This window comes from Elephas maximus, chromosome 21, assembly GCF_024166365.1.
Source record: "Elephas maximus indicus isolate mEleMax1 chromosome 21, mEleMax1 primary haplotype, whole genome shotgun sequence".
NCBI classification, from domain to species: Eukaryota; Metazoa; Chordata; class Mammalia; order Proboscidea; family Elephantidae; genus Elephas; species Elephas maximus.
Genome location: NC_064839.1, coordinates 43,115,361 through 43,132,262, shown reverse-complemented (window position 1 = coordinate 43,132,262; position 16,902 = coordinate 43,115,361). Strand labels below are relative to the sequence as shown.

Below are 16,902 nucleotides of genomic sequence, written 5' to 3'. Positions count from 1 at the left end.
GAAATAATCCCATTATATAAAGAAAATGACCTGCCATTGGAGTTACAGGCAATTTTTAATCAAATGTACTGGTCTCCCAATAAGAGTTCTCATTGAAAATGTTAATAAGAATGTTTTTATTGTGACCATACAAAACAATGAATTCACTGAATCACTGAAAATATAAGTACTGCTCAAGTCAGTTTTATTTTTAAAGCATCAAACATTACAACTTGCCACTCTAGGATTAATAGGCATTTTTTTTCATTAAAAAGTCAAGAGCATGAAACATAAGAGGGGGTATACAAAAAATTAACAAATGAGGCAAATAAGAGATAAATGGCACAGGTCTAAAGTTTACTACTTAAATACATCAGGGGCTTATGTTCTATGGGGACTGCAGTGCCCTTGGGTTAGATTTTAGTTTATGTCGTATGAGATAAATTAGGCCAAAAATTAGAAAATTGATGTCTTAATACCACCTCTGCTCCCTGTATTTTAAGATACCAGGACTATAGTAAAATCCTGGGGGAAAGTCCTCAACTGTAAGATCAGCCTAGCAGAAACATCCTGATAAATGCCATCCATCACCACTCCAGTGCAGATATTACTGCATTCTCTCTGATTCTTCTTCACTTCCCTAAGTGTCTGTTCGCTAGACTATAAACTCCGCAAGGTCCAGGACCACATCTTACTCATGTCTTATAGCAAGTGTGTAGCACAGAGTAGCACCTGCTCAATGCTTTGTTGGTTGGTTTGTAACTAGAATCCAACTGCATTTTTCCCATATCCTCTCCTGTCCTTAGCCCATCAGTAATATTTGTACCATGAACACACAGTAAACCTGTGATGGTGTGAAAGCCACATGCTGTTATCTAGAGTTATATATGCAAGGAGGAAAAGGTTTGTGCTTTCTGTCTTTCATAAAAGATCTTTGCCTAAGTCATGCCCATTCAATCTGAAATTAGAAACAACACTAGAAATACATATGTACAGATTAAAAAAACAAAATCCATTGCCGCCTAGTGGATTCCGACTCATAGCGACCCTATAGGACAGAGTAGAACTGCGCCATAGGGTTTCCAAGGCTGTAAATCTTCCTGGGAGCAGACTGCCACATCTTTCTCTTGCAGAGCTGCCAGTGGATTCTAACCATCCGCCTTTCAGTTAGCAGCTGAGAGGTTAACCACTGTACTTCCAGGGCTCCTTGTACGTATGGATAGATAAATAAAACTGTATGTGTATATGTATTTTTATATTCTACATATCACATGTAAAATTTTACATTAATATGTATCTGTAGCTGAAACTGAAGAAAATCAGAGCAAGTCCACAAGATCCAAAATATGACCTTGAGAATATCCCACCTGAATTTAGAGACCATCTAAAGAATAGATTTGATGCATTGAACACTAGTGACCAAAGACCAGACGAGTTGTGGAATGACATCAAGGACATCATCCATGAAGAAAGCAAAGTCATTGAAAAGACAGGAAAGAAAGAAAAGACCAAGATGGATGTCAGAGGAGACTCTGAAACTTGCTCTCAAACGTCGAACAGCTAAAGCAAAAGGAAGAATTGATGAAGTAAAAGAACTGAACGGAAGATTTCAAAGGGTGGCTCGAGAAGACAAAGTAAAGTATTATGATGACATGTGCAAAGAGCTGGAGATGGAAAACCAAAAGGGAGGAACACACTCAGTGTTTCTCAAGCTGAAAGAACTGAAGGAAAAATTCAAGCCTCGAATTGCAATAGTGAAGGATTCTATAGCGGAAATATTAAACGATGCAGGAAGCATCAAAAGAAGATGGAAGGAATACACAGGGTCATTATATCAAAAAGGATTAGTCAATGTTCAACCATTTCAAGAGGTGGCAGATGATCAGGAACTGATGATACTGAAGGAAGAAGTCCAAACTGCTCTGAAGGCATTGGTGAAAAACAAGGCTCCAGGAATTGATGAAACATCAATTGCAATGTTTCAACAAACAGATGCAGTGCTGGAGGTGCTCACTTGTCTATGCCAAGAAATATGGAAGACAGCTTCCTGGCCAGCTGACTGGAAGAGATCCATATTTATGCCTATTCCCAAGAAAGGTGATCCAACCAAATGTGGAAATTATAGAACAATATCATTAATATCATACGCAAGCAAAATTTTGCTGAAGATCATTCAAAAACAGCTGCAGCAGTATATCGACAGGTAAGTGTCAGAAATTCAGGCCTGTTTCAGAAGAGGACATGGAACCAGAGATATCATTGCTGATGTCAGATGGATCCTAGCTGAAAGTAGAGAATAGCAGAAGGATGTTTACCTGTGTTTTATTGACGATGCAAAGGCATTCGAATGTGTGGGTCATAACAAATTATGGATACCATTGCGAAGAATGGAAATTCCAAAACACTTAATTGTGCTCATGAGGAACCTTTGCATAGATCAAGAGGCAGTTGTTTGGACAGAACAAGGAGATACTGACTGGTTTAAAGTCAGGAACGGTGTGCATCAGGGTTGTATTCTTTCACCATACCTATTCAATCTGTATGCTGAGCAAATAATCCAAGAAGCTGGACTATATGAAGAAGAATGGGGAATCAGGATGGGAGGAAGAGTCATTAACAACCTGCGTTATGCAGATGACACAACCTTGCTTCCTGAAAGTGAAGAGGACTTGAAGTACTTAGTAATAAAGATCAAAGACCACAGCCTTCAGTAGTGATTGCACCTCAACATAAAGAAAACAAAAATCCTCACAGCTGGACCAATGAGCAACATCATGATAAATGGAGAGAAGATTGAAGTTGTCAAGGATTTCATTTTACTTGGATCCACAATCAACAGCCATGGAAGCAGCAGTCAAGAAATCAAAAGACACATTGCACTGGGTAAATCTGCTGCAAAGGACCCCTTTAAAGTGTTGAAGAGCAAAGATGCCTCCTTGAAGACTAAGGTGTGCCTGACCCAAGCCATGGTATTTTCAATTGCATCATACACATGTTAACGATGGACAATGAATAAGGAAGACCAAAGAAGAATTGACGCCTTTGAATTGTGGTGTTGGCAAAGAATATTGAATATACCATGGACTGCCAAAAGAATGAACAAATCTCTCTTGCAAGAAGTAAAACCAGAATGCTCCTTAGAAGCAAGGATGGTGAGACTGTGTCTTACATACTTTGGACATGTTTTCAGTAGGGATCAGTCCCTGGAGAAGGATATCATGCTTGGCAGAGTACAGGGTCAGAGGAAAAGAGGAAGACCCTCATCGAGGTAGATTGACACAGTGGCTGCAACAATGAGCTCAAACATAGTAACGATTGTGAGGATGGCTCAGGACGGGGCAGTGTTTCGTTCTGTTGTGCATAGGGTCGCTATGAGTCAGAACTGACTCGATGACACCTAACAACAACATATATCTGTGTGTGTATTCCTATATATTCCTGTTTTCTGTACTGATTGAAAAGCCAGAAATAGACAATCTCTCAGCAGCCTACCCAATATTAGGGTGAATAATAAAATAAAAGAAAGTCAAATTAATTGAATGATGGAAACAGTGAGAAAGCCCATTGCTTAAAAAAGAAATATGATTAGAGTTAAGATATATTGGTCAATAATTTGTCCCTGAGGTGTCCTGTTTAGCAACTTTGGCTAAAAAAAACCAAACCCATTGCCATAGCGTTGTTTCTAGGCTGTAATCTTTATGAAAGGATACCGGTACATCCTTCTCCTTCAGAGCAGATGGTAGGTTTGAACCAATCTTTAGGTTAGCAGCCAAACACTTAACTACTGTACCACCAGGGCTCCTTAGGTCAGCTTTGGCTACTGGTTTTACATCCTGTCTTAGCTACTACTGTAAGTACTTGTGTAGCTGTGTGACTCTGAGCAAGTTACTTGGTATTTCTTTGCTAAATTTCTCTCATCTGGAGAATAGTTTTTAACCCTTAAGTGTTTTGCAAGGATTATGAGAGATACTGCGTGTGAAGTTCTCTACAACATTTCTAGCACATAGATGCAGCTTCATAAGCCTTAGTTACTGTAGTTACTGTTGCTGCTGCTTTGTTGTGGTCAACTGAGATATTTGCCTAAGTCATGTTCATTCAATTTGAAATTAGAAGCAGCACTAAAAAGGTATACGCGTGGATAGATAAATGCTATGGTAGACAAAATCTTCAAATGGCTGTTCGCTTTCCCCCAAAAGTGATGGGATTCCACGCAAAGTCTGAAATGGCAATTAACCCAGAGGAAAAAAAGTTGCAAACGGAAGAATTGATCAACACGTGACAAGACTGTGAAGAAAGGAAGTAATATCTTAAACTAGACAAAGTGTGCTAGCAACCAAACCACACAGTAATCAGCGACAAAGCCAAATTTATCACAGGGGAAAAGTGAAGATTTTAAAGTCAAACAAGCTCTCCATAATTCTGTAACTGAAGCCCCAGTCCTTGGTGAAACCTGGCCAGGTCCAGACTCCAGCCCTTTGGATCTAATTGCAGAGGCTTTTAGGAAAGTGTGCAGTTACGCTAAGTCATGCAGAACTTGCTCGTAATAAAAGCACCACAGAAAAAAACACCACTACCAGGGGTGAATGCAACCTCCGAGGAGAGAGATGAGCAACAAAGCATGGGATGTATTACAAAAAAAAAAATTACAAAAGAGAGCTAAAACGGAAAGGTTAGCAGAGAAAACAGCTCTCGCTCCAGCTTGATCCCAGCATTCCAAATAAAGGCCCAGGGCAAATTCATCAAGGGCACTCAGAGAGCGCAGCATCATCGGGGTGTCTGAAATGAGGACTTTTAATACGAGACAAAAGGATAAAAAATATCAGAAGAGCTGAATTTGTGCAGATGGAAAATTATTCCATTTCATTAAAAAAAAAAAAATGTCCCATGGGGATGATTTGGAATAAAAAAGATATAACTAGTAACCAATTGCCTTTGAATCAATTCAAACTCATGGTGACCCCATGTGTGTCAGAGTAGAGCTGTGCTCCACAGAGTTTTCAGTGGCTGTTTTTTTTTGTTGTTATTTTTGTTTTGTTTTTGGGAGTAGATCTCTGAGTGGACTTGAACTTCCAACCTTTCGGTTAGCAGCTAAGCACATTAACCATTTGCACCACCCAGGGCCTCCAAAACTAAGCTATAATGTGTGCATCGTCGGATCTGTTTTATACTCATTGAAATTATAAAGTCTGTGTTAATGTCTTAAAAACTATTTTTCCTTGAGTGAATGATGCAAATTGCTCTTTAAGTAGCGGGGTTTGTAAAAGGTAAGGGAGGTTCCTTTGTAATTTTGTCTGCATTGATGACCTTTGCTGGCCATGGAATCTTATCTGAACATTTCACGTGGAGAGCTCTCAAAGCATATAATCCTGAGCCCGTTGGCGACAGATGTCCCTTCTCTCTAGATGTCAGACTTTCAAAATGCATGAGGTAAACATGGAGTAACCAGGTGTTTCTAAAGCACAGCAAGCCAAGGAAGTCTATGCATGAGGTAAACATGGAGTTGTTGTTAGGTGCCATCAAGTCAGTTGCGATGCATACAGACCCTATTTACAACAGAACAAAACACTGCCCGGTCCTGCACCATCCTCACAACCATTGCTGTGCTTCAGCCCATTGCCGTAGCCACTGTGTCGGTCCATCTCATTGAGGGTCTTCCTCTTGTTTGCTGACCCTCTACTTTACCAAGCACGATGTCCTTCTCCAGGGATTGGTCCCTCCTCATAACATGCCCAAAGTACCTGAGACAAAGTCTTGCCATCCTTGCTTCTAAGGAGCATTCTGTCTGTACTTCTTCCAAGACAGATTTGTTTGTTCTTTTGACAGTCTGTAGTATATTCAATATTCTTTGCGAACACCGTAATTCAAAAACATTAATTCTCCTTCAATCTTCCTTCTTCATTGTCTAGCCTTCACATGCATATGAGAAAGTTGGAAATACTATAGCTTCGATCAAGGGTACCTTAGTCCTCAAAATGACATCTTTGCTTTTGAATACTTTAAAAGAGGTCTTTTGCAGCAGATTTGCCTAATGCAATATGTCACTTGATTTCCTGACTGCTGCTTCCATGGGCATTGATTGCGGATCCAAGTGAAATGAAATCCTTGACAGCTTGAGTGTTTTCTCCATTTATCACGATGTTGCTTATTGGTCCAGTTGTGAGGATTTTTATTTTCTTTATGTTGAAATGTAATCCATGCTGAAGTCTTTAGTCTCTGATCTTCATCAGTAAGTGCTTCAAGTCGTCTTCACTTTCAGCAAGCAAGGTCATGTCATCTGCATAGCGCAGGTTGTTAACGAGTCTTCCTCCAATCCTGATGCCCCGTTGTTCTTCATATAGTCCAGCTTCTTGGATTATTTGCTCAGCATACAGATTAAATAAGTTTGGTGAAAGGATACAGCCCTGATGCATACTTCTCCTGATTTTAAATCACACAATATCCCCTTGTTCTGTTCAAACGACTGCCTCTTGGTCCATGCACAGGTTTTGCATGAGCACAATTAAATGTTCTGGAATTCCCAGTCTTCACAATGTTATCCATAATTTGTTAGATCTTTCAGCCAAGACCCATCTGACATGAGCAATGATATCCCTCATCCCGTGAACTCTTCTGAATCCAGTTTGAACTTCTGGCAGTTTCCTGCCGATGTACTGCTGCAACTGTTTTTGAATGACCTTCGGCATAATTGAACGTGCATGAGACATTAGTGATATTGTTTGATAATTTCCGCATTCTGTTGGATCGTCTTTATCTGGAATGGGTAAGAATATGGATCTCTTCCAGTCATCTGGCCAGCTGTCTTACAAATTTCTTGGCATAGACAAGTGAGCACTTCCAGCATTGCATCCATTTGTTGAAACATTTCGGTTGGTATTCCATCAACTCCTGGAGCCTGGTTTTTCACCAGTGCCTTCAGTGCAGCTTGGACTTCTTCCTTCAGTACCATTTGTAATTGATCATATGCTACCCCCTGAAATGGTTGAACATCGACCAATTCTTTTGATATGACTGTGTGTTCCCTCCATCTTCTTTTGATGCTTCCTATGCTGTTCAATTTTTTGCCCAAAGAATCCTCCAATATTGAAAGTCGAAGCTTTAATTTTTTCTTCAGTTCTTTCAGCTTGAGAAATGCTGACTGTTTTCACTTTTGGTTTTCTAACTCAGGTCTTTGCACATTTCATTATGATACTTTACTTTTTCTTCTCCAGCCACCCTTTGAAATCTTTTGTTCAGCTCATTTACCTGATCTTTTCTTCCTTTTGCTTTGGCTACTCTATGTTCAAGAGCAAGTTTCAGAGTTTCTTCTGACATCCATTTTGGTTTTATTTTCCTGTCTTTGTAATGATCCCTTGCTTTCTTCATGTATGGTATACTTCATGTCATATCACAACTTGTCTGGTCTCCGGTCTTTAGTGTTCATCACGTCAAATCTGTTCTTGAGATGGTCTCTAAATTCAGGTGGGATTTACTTAAGATAGTGCTTTGGCTCTCTTGGACTTGTTTTAATTTTTTTTTACCTTCAACTTGAACTTCCATACGAACAATTGATGGCCTGTTCCGAAGTTGGCCCCTGGCCTTGTTCCAACTGATGATATTGAGCTTCTCCATCGTCTCTTTCCACAGATGTAGTCAATTTGGTTCCTTTGCATTCCATCTGGCAAGGTCCACGTGTATAGTCACCATTTATGTTGTTGAAAAAAATATATTTGCAGTGCATAAGTCATTGGTCTTGCAAAATTCTATGTGTGATTTCCAGTGTCATTTACCAAGGTCATATTTCCCAACTACCAATCCTTCTTTGTTTCCAACTTTTGCATTCCAATCACAGTAATTATCAATGCATCTTGATTGCATGTTTAATCAGTTTCGGACTGTGGAATTTGGTAAAAATATTCAATTTCTTCATCTTTGGCTTTAGTGGTTGGTGTGTAAATTTGAATAGTAGTCGTTTTAACTGGTCTTCCTTGTAGGTATATGGATATTATCTATCACTGACAGCATTGTACTTCAGGATAGATCTTGAAATATTTTTTTGATGATGAGAGTGATGCCATTGCTCTTCAATTTGTCATTCCTATCACAGTAGATCATATGATTGATTCAAAATGGCCAATACCAGTCCATTTCAGCTCACTAATGCCTAGGATATCAATGTTTATGAGTTCCATTTCATTTTTTGATGACTTCCAATTTTCCTAGATTCATATTTGTACATTCCACATTCTGATTATTAATAGATGTTTGCAGCTGTTTCTTCTCATTCTGAGTTTTCACATCAGCAAATGAAGGTCCTGAAAGCTTGACTACATCCACTTCATTAAGGTCAACTCTACTTTAAGGAGGCAGCTCTTCCCCAGTCATATTTTGATTGCCTTCCAACCTGAGAGACCTATCTTCCAGCACAATATCAGACAGTGTTCTGGGGCTATTCATAAGGTTTTCAGTGGCCAGTATTTTTAGAAGTAGACTGCCAAGTCCTTCTTTCTAGTCTGTCTTAGTCTGGAAGCTCCACTGAAACCTGTCTACCATGGGTGACTCTGCTGGTATTTGAAATACCGGTGGCATAGCTTCTAGCATCATGTCAACACACGAGCCACCACAGTATGACAGACTGACAGATGAGTGGTGGAAACTTGGGTATTTATAAAGCACGGCAAGCAGATGAATTCTCTCAAGTTGTCACGCATTTCCTGTTTGCCAACAGACTCGTTTTTCCTATTATCCTTCATGTGTTTGCTGCATCTCCCTGTGCTCTCCCAGGTGGTTTCTGACAGAAAGCATGTTGTCTGTTCTCTTCACAGTGGTGTCGGCGAGGCCAGTGTGTAAAGTTTGGGGAGCATGGGCCCAGGCCTGTCCACGGCCAATGGTCCTCCTGGTCGAAGTGGTCAGAATGTTCCCGAACATGTGGTGGAGGAGTGAGGTACCAAGAGAGACAATGCAATAATCCCAAGTAAGCCTCCAAGGGAAAAAGTCAGTATTTTTAAGAGATTAGCTTTTAGCATATAACACACTGTCTTTTGTTTTTTTCCCAGCTGCCTTGCACCATCTCAGTGATTAACATCACACTTACACTTTTGCTTATTTGAAATATTCCTTTATATTAATTCATTTTTGCTAAAATTTATTTTTAAGAAAAGCATATCACTCCTTTGAAATCAGGTGTTTTGTTTTTTGTCTATGTGGGGAAATATATATAAGAATGCATTTGCCATTTCAATCAGTTTGTAAAAATTGTAATTTGTTGCTGTGGAGAATATATGCAGCAAAACAACCAATTCAATCATTTCTACGTGTACCATTCAGTGACATTGATTATATTCTTCCAGTTGTGTAACCATTCTCACCCTCCTTTTCTGAGTTGTTCTTCTCCATTAACATAAACTCACTGCCCCCTAAGGTCCCTATCTGATCTTTTGAGTTGCTGTTGTCACTTTGGAAACCCTGGTGGTGTAGTGGTTAAGAGCTACGGCTGCTAACCAGAAGGTTGGCAGTTTGAATCCACCAGCTGCTCCTTGGAAACCCTGTGGAGCAGTTCTACTCTGTCCTGTAGGGTCACTATGAGTCAGAATCAACCCAGTGGCAATGGGTTTAATGGGTTTGGTTGTCATTTTGATCTCATATAGATAGTTCTTAAAAGAGCATAATGCTCAAGGCAGACATTTTTTATTAATTAAGCTGTTGTTTGGTTGAATATTAAACTATTTAACTATTTGATATTAAATATATTTAATATTTAAATACTTCTTTAATATTAAATTGTTTGGTTTTAAGAAGACTTCAGGGGGTATTTTTTGTTAGGTATTGAAGATATTGGAAACTCTGGTGGCATAGTGGTTGAGAGATAGGGCAGCTAACCAAAAGGTCAGCAGTTTGAATACACAAGATGCTCCTTGGAAACCCTATGGAACAGTTCCACTCTGTCCTGTAGGGTTGGTATGAGTCAGAATGGACTCGATGGCAAAGTTTTGTTTACTTTTTTTGGTATTGGAGATATCTCAGGGCAGTAGTTTCAGGGGTTCATTTAGTCCTCTTGGCTCCAGAAAGCCTGGAGTCCATGAGAATTTGAAAGTCTTTGCTGCATTTCCCCCGTTTTGATCAGGATTCACCTATGAAATCTTTGATCAAAATATTCAGTAATAGTAGCTAGGCACCACTGAGTTCTTCTGGTTTCATGGCAAATGAGGGAATTGTTTATGGAGGCAGTTAGCTACACATTCCATATCCTCCTATTCCTGACACTCCTTCTTCCTCTGTTGCTCTGGTGGATAGAGACCAATTGTCGAGTCTTGGATGGCCAACTGTGAACTTTTAAGACCTCAGGCACTGCTCAACAAACTAGGAGGTAGAATAGAAGCACTAAACATGTTATTAGGCCAATTAACTGGGATGTCCCATGAAACCATGACCCTAAACCTCCAAACCAAGGAACCAAATCCCGTGAGGTTTTTGGTTGTACGTAAGCAGCCTTGGCAAGCTACATTTTTTTCTATTGTTGTTGTAATAAACCATTGTTACGTGATATTTAGTTACCTTTCCCGTGTTGTGCAACCGTCACCACTATATATTTCCAATTTTTTTTGTCACCCTTAATGGAAACTCAGTGCCCCTTAAGCACCATTTTTAAGTGTGTTTTTCTTGCCTCTGGTTAATAGTAATCAATTAGGGTTTTGCTGTTTGTATGTAAATGCCAGATGCATTGGGGGCCAGGAAATAAGGGGTAGAAACTGAAAATACCACAAAGGAATTATTCTCTGTCTGAATATTATGATCAAAGACTCCGATCATTGTCTGAGCTACTTTCTTAATGTGAACTAGGGCTACACAGTCCAGCGCCTGTGATTCTATACACGGAGCAGCTTGGCTGGTGGAACGCGTGTGTGTTCTCAGACTGGTGAGCTGGAGAAAGAATGCTGATTTTTGCCGTGCAGGAATGTGCATCATGTGTTGACAGATCTGCCTGACTTTTCAAAAGAAACCAGAAATCCAAAAAAAGTCTTGTGTGAAATTTCCCAGTTTTCGAAAACAGTGACAATGAATTCAATTAAAAAAAAAAATTGCTCCAAAAACAAATCAAACTTTCTATAGATGGGAACTGGCCCATCCATGGTCATCTGCATATGCCCTCTGACCTAATCATGCTGGGCCACTGAGCTGCAGCCTGTGTTTGTAAAAACAAAGGTGGTTTTATGTTACTTTTATATACTCTAACTCCTACATGAAACACGTGAGAAATGTATTTCCCGATGGCATGGTGAAGTAGACTGAGATTCCAAATCCCGTTACTGCGGCTTATTAATGGTGTGGCTTTAGGAAACTCACTTGAACTCTGAGCTTGAGTTTCTGAATAAAGTGGAGATAATAATACCCACTTTAGAAAGTTTGGGGAGGACTAGAAATTGCATCTGCAGAATGCTTGACACACTGGGGAGCATCCAACGGACATTCAACAAAAAGATTCTGAGGCCCACATGGTTTTCATCGTCCTCATCCCCAAGATCACCAGGTACCAGGCGGTTAGCCCTCAGAAGCAGTGGGGAAAGGTCTCACTGATGAAAGTAGACTTGGGAGAATTATTGATGGTCACAGAATGAGAAAAATGTGATCAGACCTTGGTAAATAGTGGGTTTAATTTTATAACAAGATTTGAGCGGTAGTATAGCATGTTGACTCTGACTTATGTTAACCACATGTGTGTCAGAGTAGACCTGTGCTCCATTAGGGTTTTCAGTGACTAATGTTTCAGTAGATTGCCAGGCCTTTCTTCTGAGGTGCTTCTGGGTGGACTTGAACCACCAGCCTTTTGGTTAGCAGCTGAGTGCTTTAACCATTTGCACTACTGAGCCGCTTCTTGGTGGTTCAGTGGTAGAATACTTGCTTTTATGTAGGTGACCAAGGTCTGATTCCTGGCCAGTGCACTTCATGTTCAGCCAACACTTGTCTATTAGTGATGGATCCTGTGGTGCTGAAAAGGCTTCAGCAGAGCTTTTATATTAAGATAGACTAGAAGGAAATGCCTGGTGATTTACTTCCAAAAATTAGCCAGCGAAAACCCTGTGGATCTCAATGGTCTAATCCCCAACCAATCATGAGACTGGCACAGGATCAGGCAGCAGCTTCTTCCATGTGCATGGGGTTGACGTGAGTCGGGGCCAACTCCATAGCAGCTAACAGCAACAACGTAGCATGGAGGTTAACACAGACTGACACCAACAACTCGGGTTTGCATCTTGGCCCTGCCGTTTCTTAGCTGTGTGGCCATATGTAACTTGTTTCCCTGCCCCAGATTCCTCGCTTGTCAAAATGAGATAACAATAGCACCTACATCAGCTGAGTTAATATTTGTAAAGTGCTTTAGAGAAGTGCCTGGCATGTCGTGAGCATTGTATAAATGTTTGGTAAATTGAGTATTAAAATAAGTCATGAAACTAAAGCAAAAGGAAATTTTAAAAGAGAAAAATAGTACTTCTATTGAGTCAGCAGTCTGAACTGGAAAAAAGGGCTAATTTGTTCCAAAATACCAGGGAGGTTTCTAGATAGTTTGACCATGGTTTGTTAGATGCTGTTTGGGCTATCTCAGTCTAGTCCAGGGTTTCTCAGCCTCTGCATTATTGACATTTGGGGCCGATAATTTGTTGTTTTGGGGGCTGTCCTAGGCTTTGCAGAGTGTTTAGCAGCCTCCCTGGCTTCTACCCACTAGTGCCCCCCTCCCAGTTGGGACAACTTACAATGTCTCCAAACTTTGCCAAATTTCCCTGGGGTAGGGGTAGCGGGGAAGAATAACCCTGGATTGAGAACCAGTGGTGCAGTCAGACCCAGTAACTGGGTATGGTGGTGAGAGGCTTGCTATGTTTTTACAACTTTTACCAGATTATTAAAACCACACTCCTGATACTTTGTAGCCTGGGTCTTGGCTGCAATTGTTAGGATCGTTATATTACTTTACATTTTTGCAGGGTATTTCATGGATCTGGTTTTCATACATCTCAACATTTTACAATCTAGATATTTTCCCAAGAAAGAAATAGATTACCTAAATTAATAGCCATGCTGGTAAAGTACATAAATGATGCCCCTGAGATTTAAATTAAAACCTCTCTCATATCTGCGAGATTGAGAACTCTCATTATAACATTGCTCATGGAACTATCATATTGTAATTTTAGAGATACTTAATAAAATAATTAATCACTAAAGTAGTTCCACTCGGTACAGTTTTATCATTTTAAAGAAGATTAAGGCTAATCAGGGCGTTGTTTAACTATACATGAAGTCACAAATAAAAGGAGTAGATGATCAGCTATCCCAGGACAATTGAATTAAATGTTCTCTGTTCTTATTTCACTTTGTTGTATAGAGCTGTTTTTCCCTCTGTTTCAAGACACTGATTTCTTTCTTGCTTCAGTTTAAACACTTGGTTTTGTTCGCATCATTCAGCCTAGCCATTTTCTTTTTCTCCTGTGATTAGCAGTGTGAGCTTTGTTTTATATAATGATGATTTTTCCAGAAAATATTTCATTTCATATAAAATTATTTCTTCCAGGTGATTCATGGATCTGTCAAATTTTTTGAGCTTCAAAGAGTTTAAAGGTTATGTAGTTCTGGAATCATCAATCCCAGACACATGTGACCCTCCTTTTTCCCATGTCGATGGTAAAAAAAAAAAAAAAAAAGCCAGTTGCCAACAAGTCAATTCCAAATCATGGCGACCCCATGTGTTTCAAAGTAGAATGTGCTCCATATGGTTCTCCATGGCTGTGATTTTTTGGAAGTAGGCCACCAGGCCTTTGTTCCAATGTGCTTCTGAGTAGATTCAAACCACCAACCTTTCAGTTAGAAGCTGAGCACTTAACCGTCTGTACCACCCAGGGACTCCTCATGTCCATGGTAGACTTTTTCAATTGATCAAGGCCTTATTTTCTACTGAGTCCTACTATGCCTCAGCAACCTTCCCAAAACACTTCTCCAGGCATTTGCTACCAATCAGGTTGGAACTGACACATGAGTTGAAACCTATTGTCAGTCCAATTGTTTTACAGACATGCAGCCAGGAGAGGTAGAAGGTCCCAGTCAGAGAAACAGTACTTGCCCAGGTCACCAAACTGGTACTGGTAGACTCAGACCAACACCCCACAGGCTTGGTCCTTTCTATTTTTTTTTTTTTTTGGTCCTTTGACTATTAAATTGCACTGTAGGAGAGCCTAATGAATTTCCTATAAAATCTGTTTAAAACAATTAATAGTGACATGCTAAGACATTCTAGAACATGTCTAAAAAGTGAGTCTATTTTAGAAAGAATTACTAAATTGCATTACCACTAACTGTAATGCAATTAAGCAGGTGCAGCTCTGAGTGAAGTCACGGCTCCGGAATATAATTGAATCAAATCTATGGCCCATTTTCCAGCCAATAATTCCCAGGCTCAGCTGGTTATCAGAATCACCTGGGGTGCTTTAGAAACTAGATTTTTGCATCTTTGCCATCATGTAGTCTTGCTGAGAAAGTAACAGGTATCTCAAAATCTCAGTCTCTCCCACTCCCTCTGTGTGTGTGTGTATGTGTGTGTATTTGTATCCTCCACAATGGTTAGGGAGTCTGCCTTTTATAATGGGGAAGGCTTGGATTTAAATATCCTCTGCCTCTTCTCAGCTTGACTTTAGGTAATTTTATTTAGCTTCCTCATATGTAAAATGGGGACAGTTGTGACAATTAACTGAGATAATGCTTATAAAGAATTTAGGGTAATGTCTGGAGCAGAATTAGCACAAATAAATTGTATATTATATATACACGTATATATGTATATAACTATTTATGTGTGTATATATATATATATTTTTATATATATTTTTAGCAGAGCTCCTCAAGTGGATTATCTAATTTAATGATCATCCAACCAGCCAACATCATAACTATTTAAGGACCTGATAAATTATGCAGAAGCAAATGTGGACATACTCTATAGTAGCCTAATGTAAAGATAAAAACACATGCCAGGAATTTTTTTTTTTCAATTTTTATTTTTAATCTTAGAGAACTCATTACACCAAGGGATGTTGTCTTAGGCTGAGTTCTCTAGAGAAGCAAAACCAGTAAAGTGTATAAATATATATATGTATAAGCCAAAAAAAAAAAAAAAAAACCACTGCTGTTGAGTCGATTCTGACTCATAGTGACCCTATAGGACAGAGTAGAACTTCCCTATAGGGTTTCTGAGGAGCAGCTGGTAGATTCGAACTGCTGACCTCTTAGTTAGCAGCCAAGCTCTTAACCAGTATGCTACCAGGGCTCCAAATATACAGAGAGAGATTTATATCAAGGAAGTGGCTCACGAGGTTGTAGAGGCTGAAACGTTCCAAGTCTGTGGGTCAGGATAGAGGCTTCTCCTGATTCATGTAGCTGTAGGGGCTGGCAAACCCAAGATTGGCAGGTCAGAGAGTGGGCTCTTGCTCACAAGCTGCAAAGATCAACGAATCCCTAGGTCAGCAGGCAAGACCAAAGGTAAGCTGTTAGCTCAAGTCCCAAAAACCAGAGGTCAGACAAACAGGAGCCAGCTGTAGGATCTAGAGCTAGCGAAAGCTCCTGAGCCTTGCCAGGATATCCATTCATATTCAATGCAGTCTACACACCCAAGGAAGCTCCCTTTCAAGTGACTTGCCACTCACAGCAGAGCACTTCCTGGAGGTAATCACATTGTATCAAATCTCACCATGGAAGTGATCACACTATCCGTCATATTACTGCCGAATCACTGAGAATCATGGCCCAGCCAAGTTGACATACAACCTTAACCATCACAGGTATCATGGTAGAATTTTCTTTTAATTTATCCTGACACTCTTGTTTAAAGTAGCAGAAAAACGTACTTGTATTTGAGTTTGGTGAAGCAGTCCAAATTCTTGGCAGTCATTAGTTTGCTAACTTTGACCCTATCCTGTCAAAGAAAAAAAAAGGAAATATATAAATATATATATATAAAAAAAAAGTATAGCATATAGTACCAGCATAGTGTGGGTACCTAGTAAGTATAATTGCATTTTAATAGCTACAATTTATTTATGCTAACTCTGCCCTAAGCACTACCCTACATACTTTACAAGCATTAACTCAATCATCTTAACTGTCACCATTTTACAGATGAGGAGGTTAAATAAAATTGCCTGAAGTCAAGCTTAGAAGAGCAGAGAGAATATTTAGATCCAGGTCTTCCTCATTATAAAAGGCCAACCCCCTAACCATTGTGGGTTATGGTCTCTTTCTTCCTCTTCCTGTGCCTGGCCCCATCTCCTAATTCAGTAAAGTGCAGGCCAAGTGGACTGGGAGAAAAATCTTGGACAGAGTCCAAAGGTTTGAGTTTCAGCCCTGCTCTCTCTCTCTCTCTAGCTGTGTGACCTTCATTCAGCAACTTTTGTGAGCTCTATAAGCCTTTTTTCACTTCATCTATAAAGTGAGGGGTTGGCTGTATGAGATTTTGAGGTCTCTTCCAGGTTACAGTTTCTTTAAGTTGAAAGAGTAACACATGTGGTCATCTTTCACTTCATGGACTATGAACAGTCCAAATGAGGATTATTTGTGAAATCTCAGACAGAAAGTCTTAAACTGAGAATGTAGTTATAAATAAGCCTTGTAAGGATGGCCAGGAGTATTGGGACTATGATATGGCACTTTAAGGTTTTCCTAAATGCTTTTTAGATAATGATTTAAGAAATCTTCAGGGATTTGATCCGGCACAGCAGCTGCTGCATGTTTAAGTAGTTGCTCCAGAATGTTTTTAAATAGCATAAAAATCTCGTTCTGGCACTGTGAGACTTCCCGTTTCTGTTGAATCCATTTTAGCATGCAGTTATAGGAGGATTTGATAAAATATGCTGAAGCAAATCCCGGGGTATTTTATAGCATACTTGTGCTTCCTAAAGAGACAAGGAA

General features: G+C 39.7%; 1 protein-coding gene across 1 annotated transcript in view; it reads left to right on the top strand.

Moving 5' to 3' along the window:
* ADAMTS18 (ADAM metallopeptidase with thrombospondin type 1 motif 18) overlaps window positions 1-16,902 on the top strand; it is a 173,175-nt gene that overhangs the window by 111,663 nt on the left and 44,610 nt on the right. Inside the window, exon 12 of the mRNA XM_049864133.1 lies at window positions 8,781-8,929. Within this exon, the coding sequence (XP_049720090.1) occupies window positions 8,781-8,929 (149 nt within the window). The remainder of the gene's footprint in view (window positions 1-8,780; window positions 8,930-16,902) is intronic.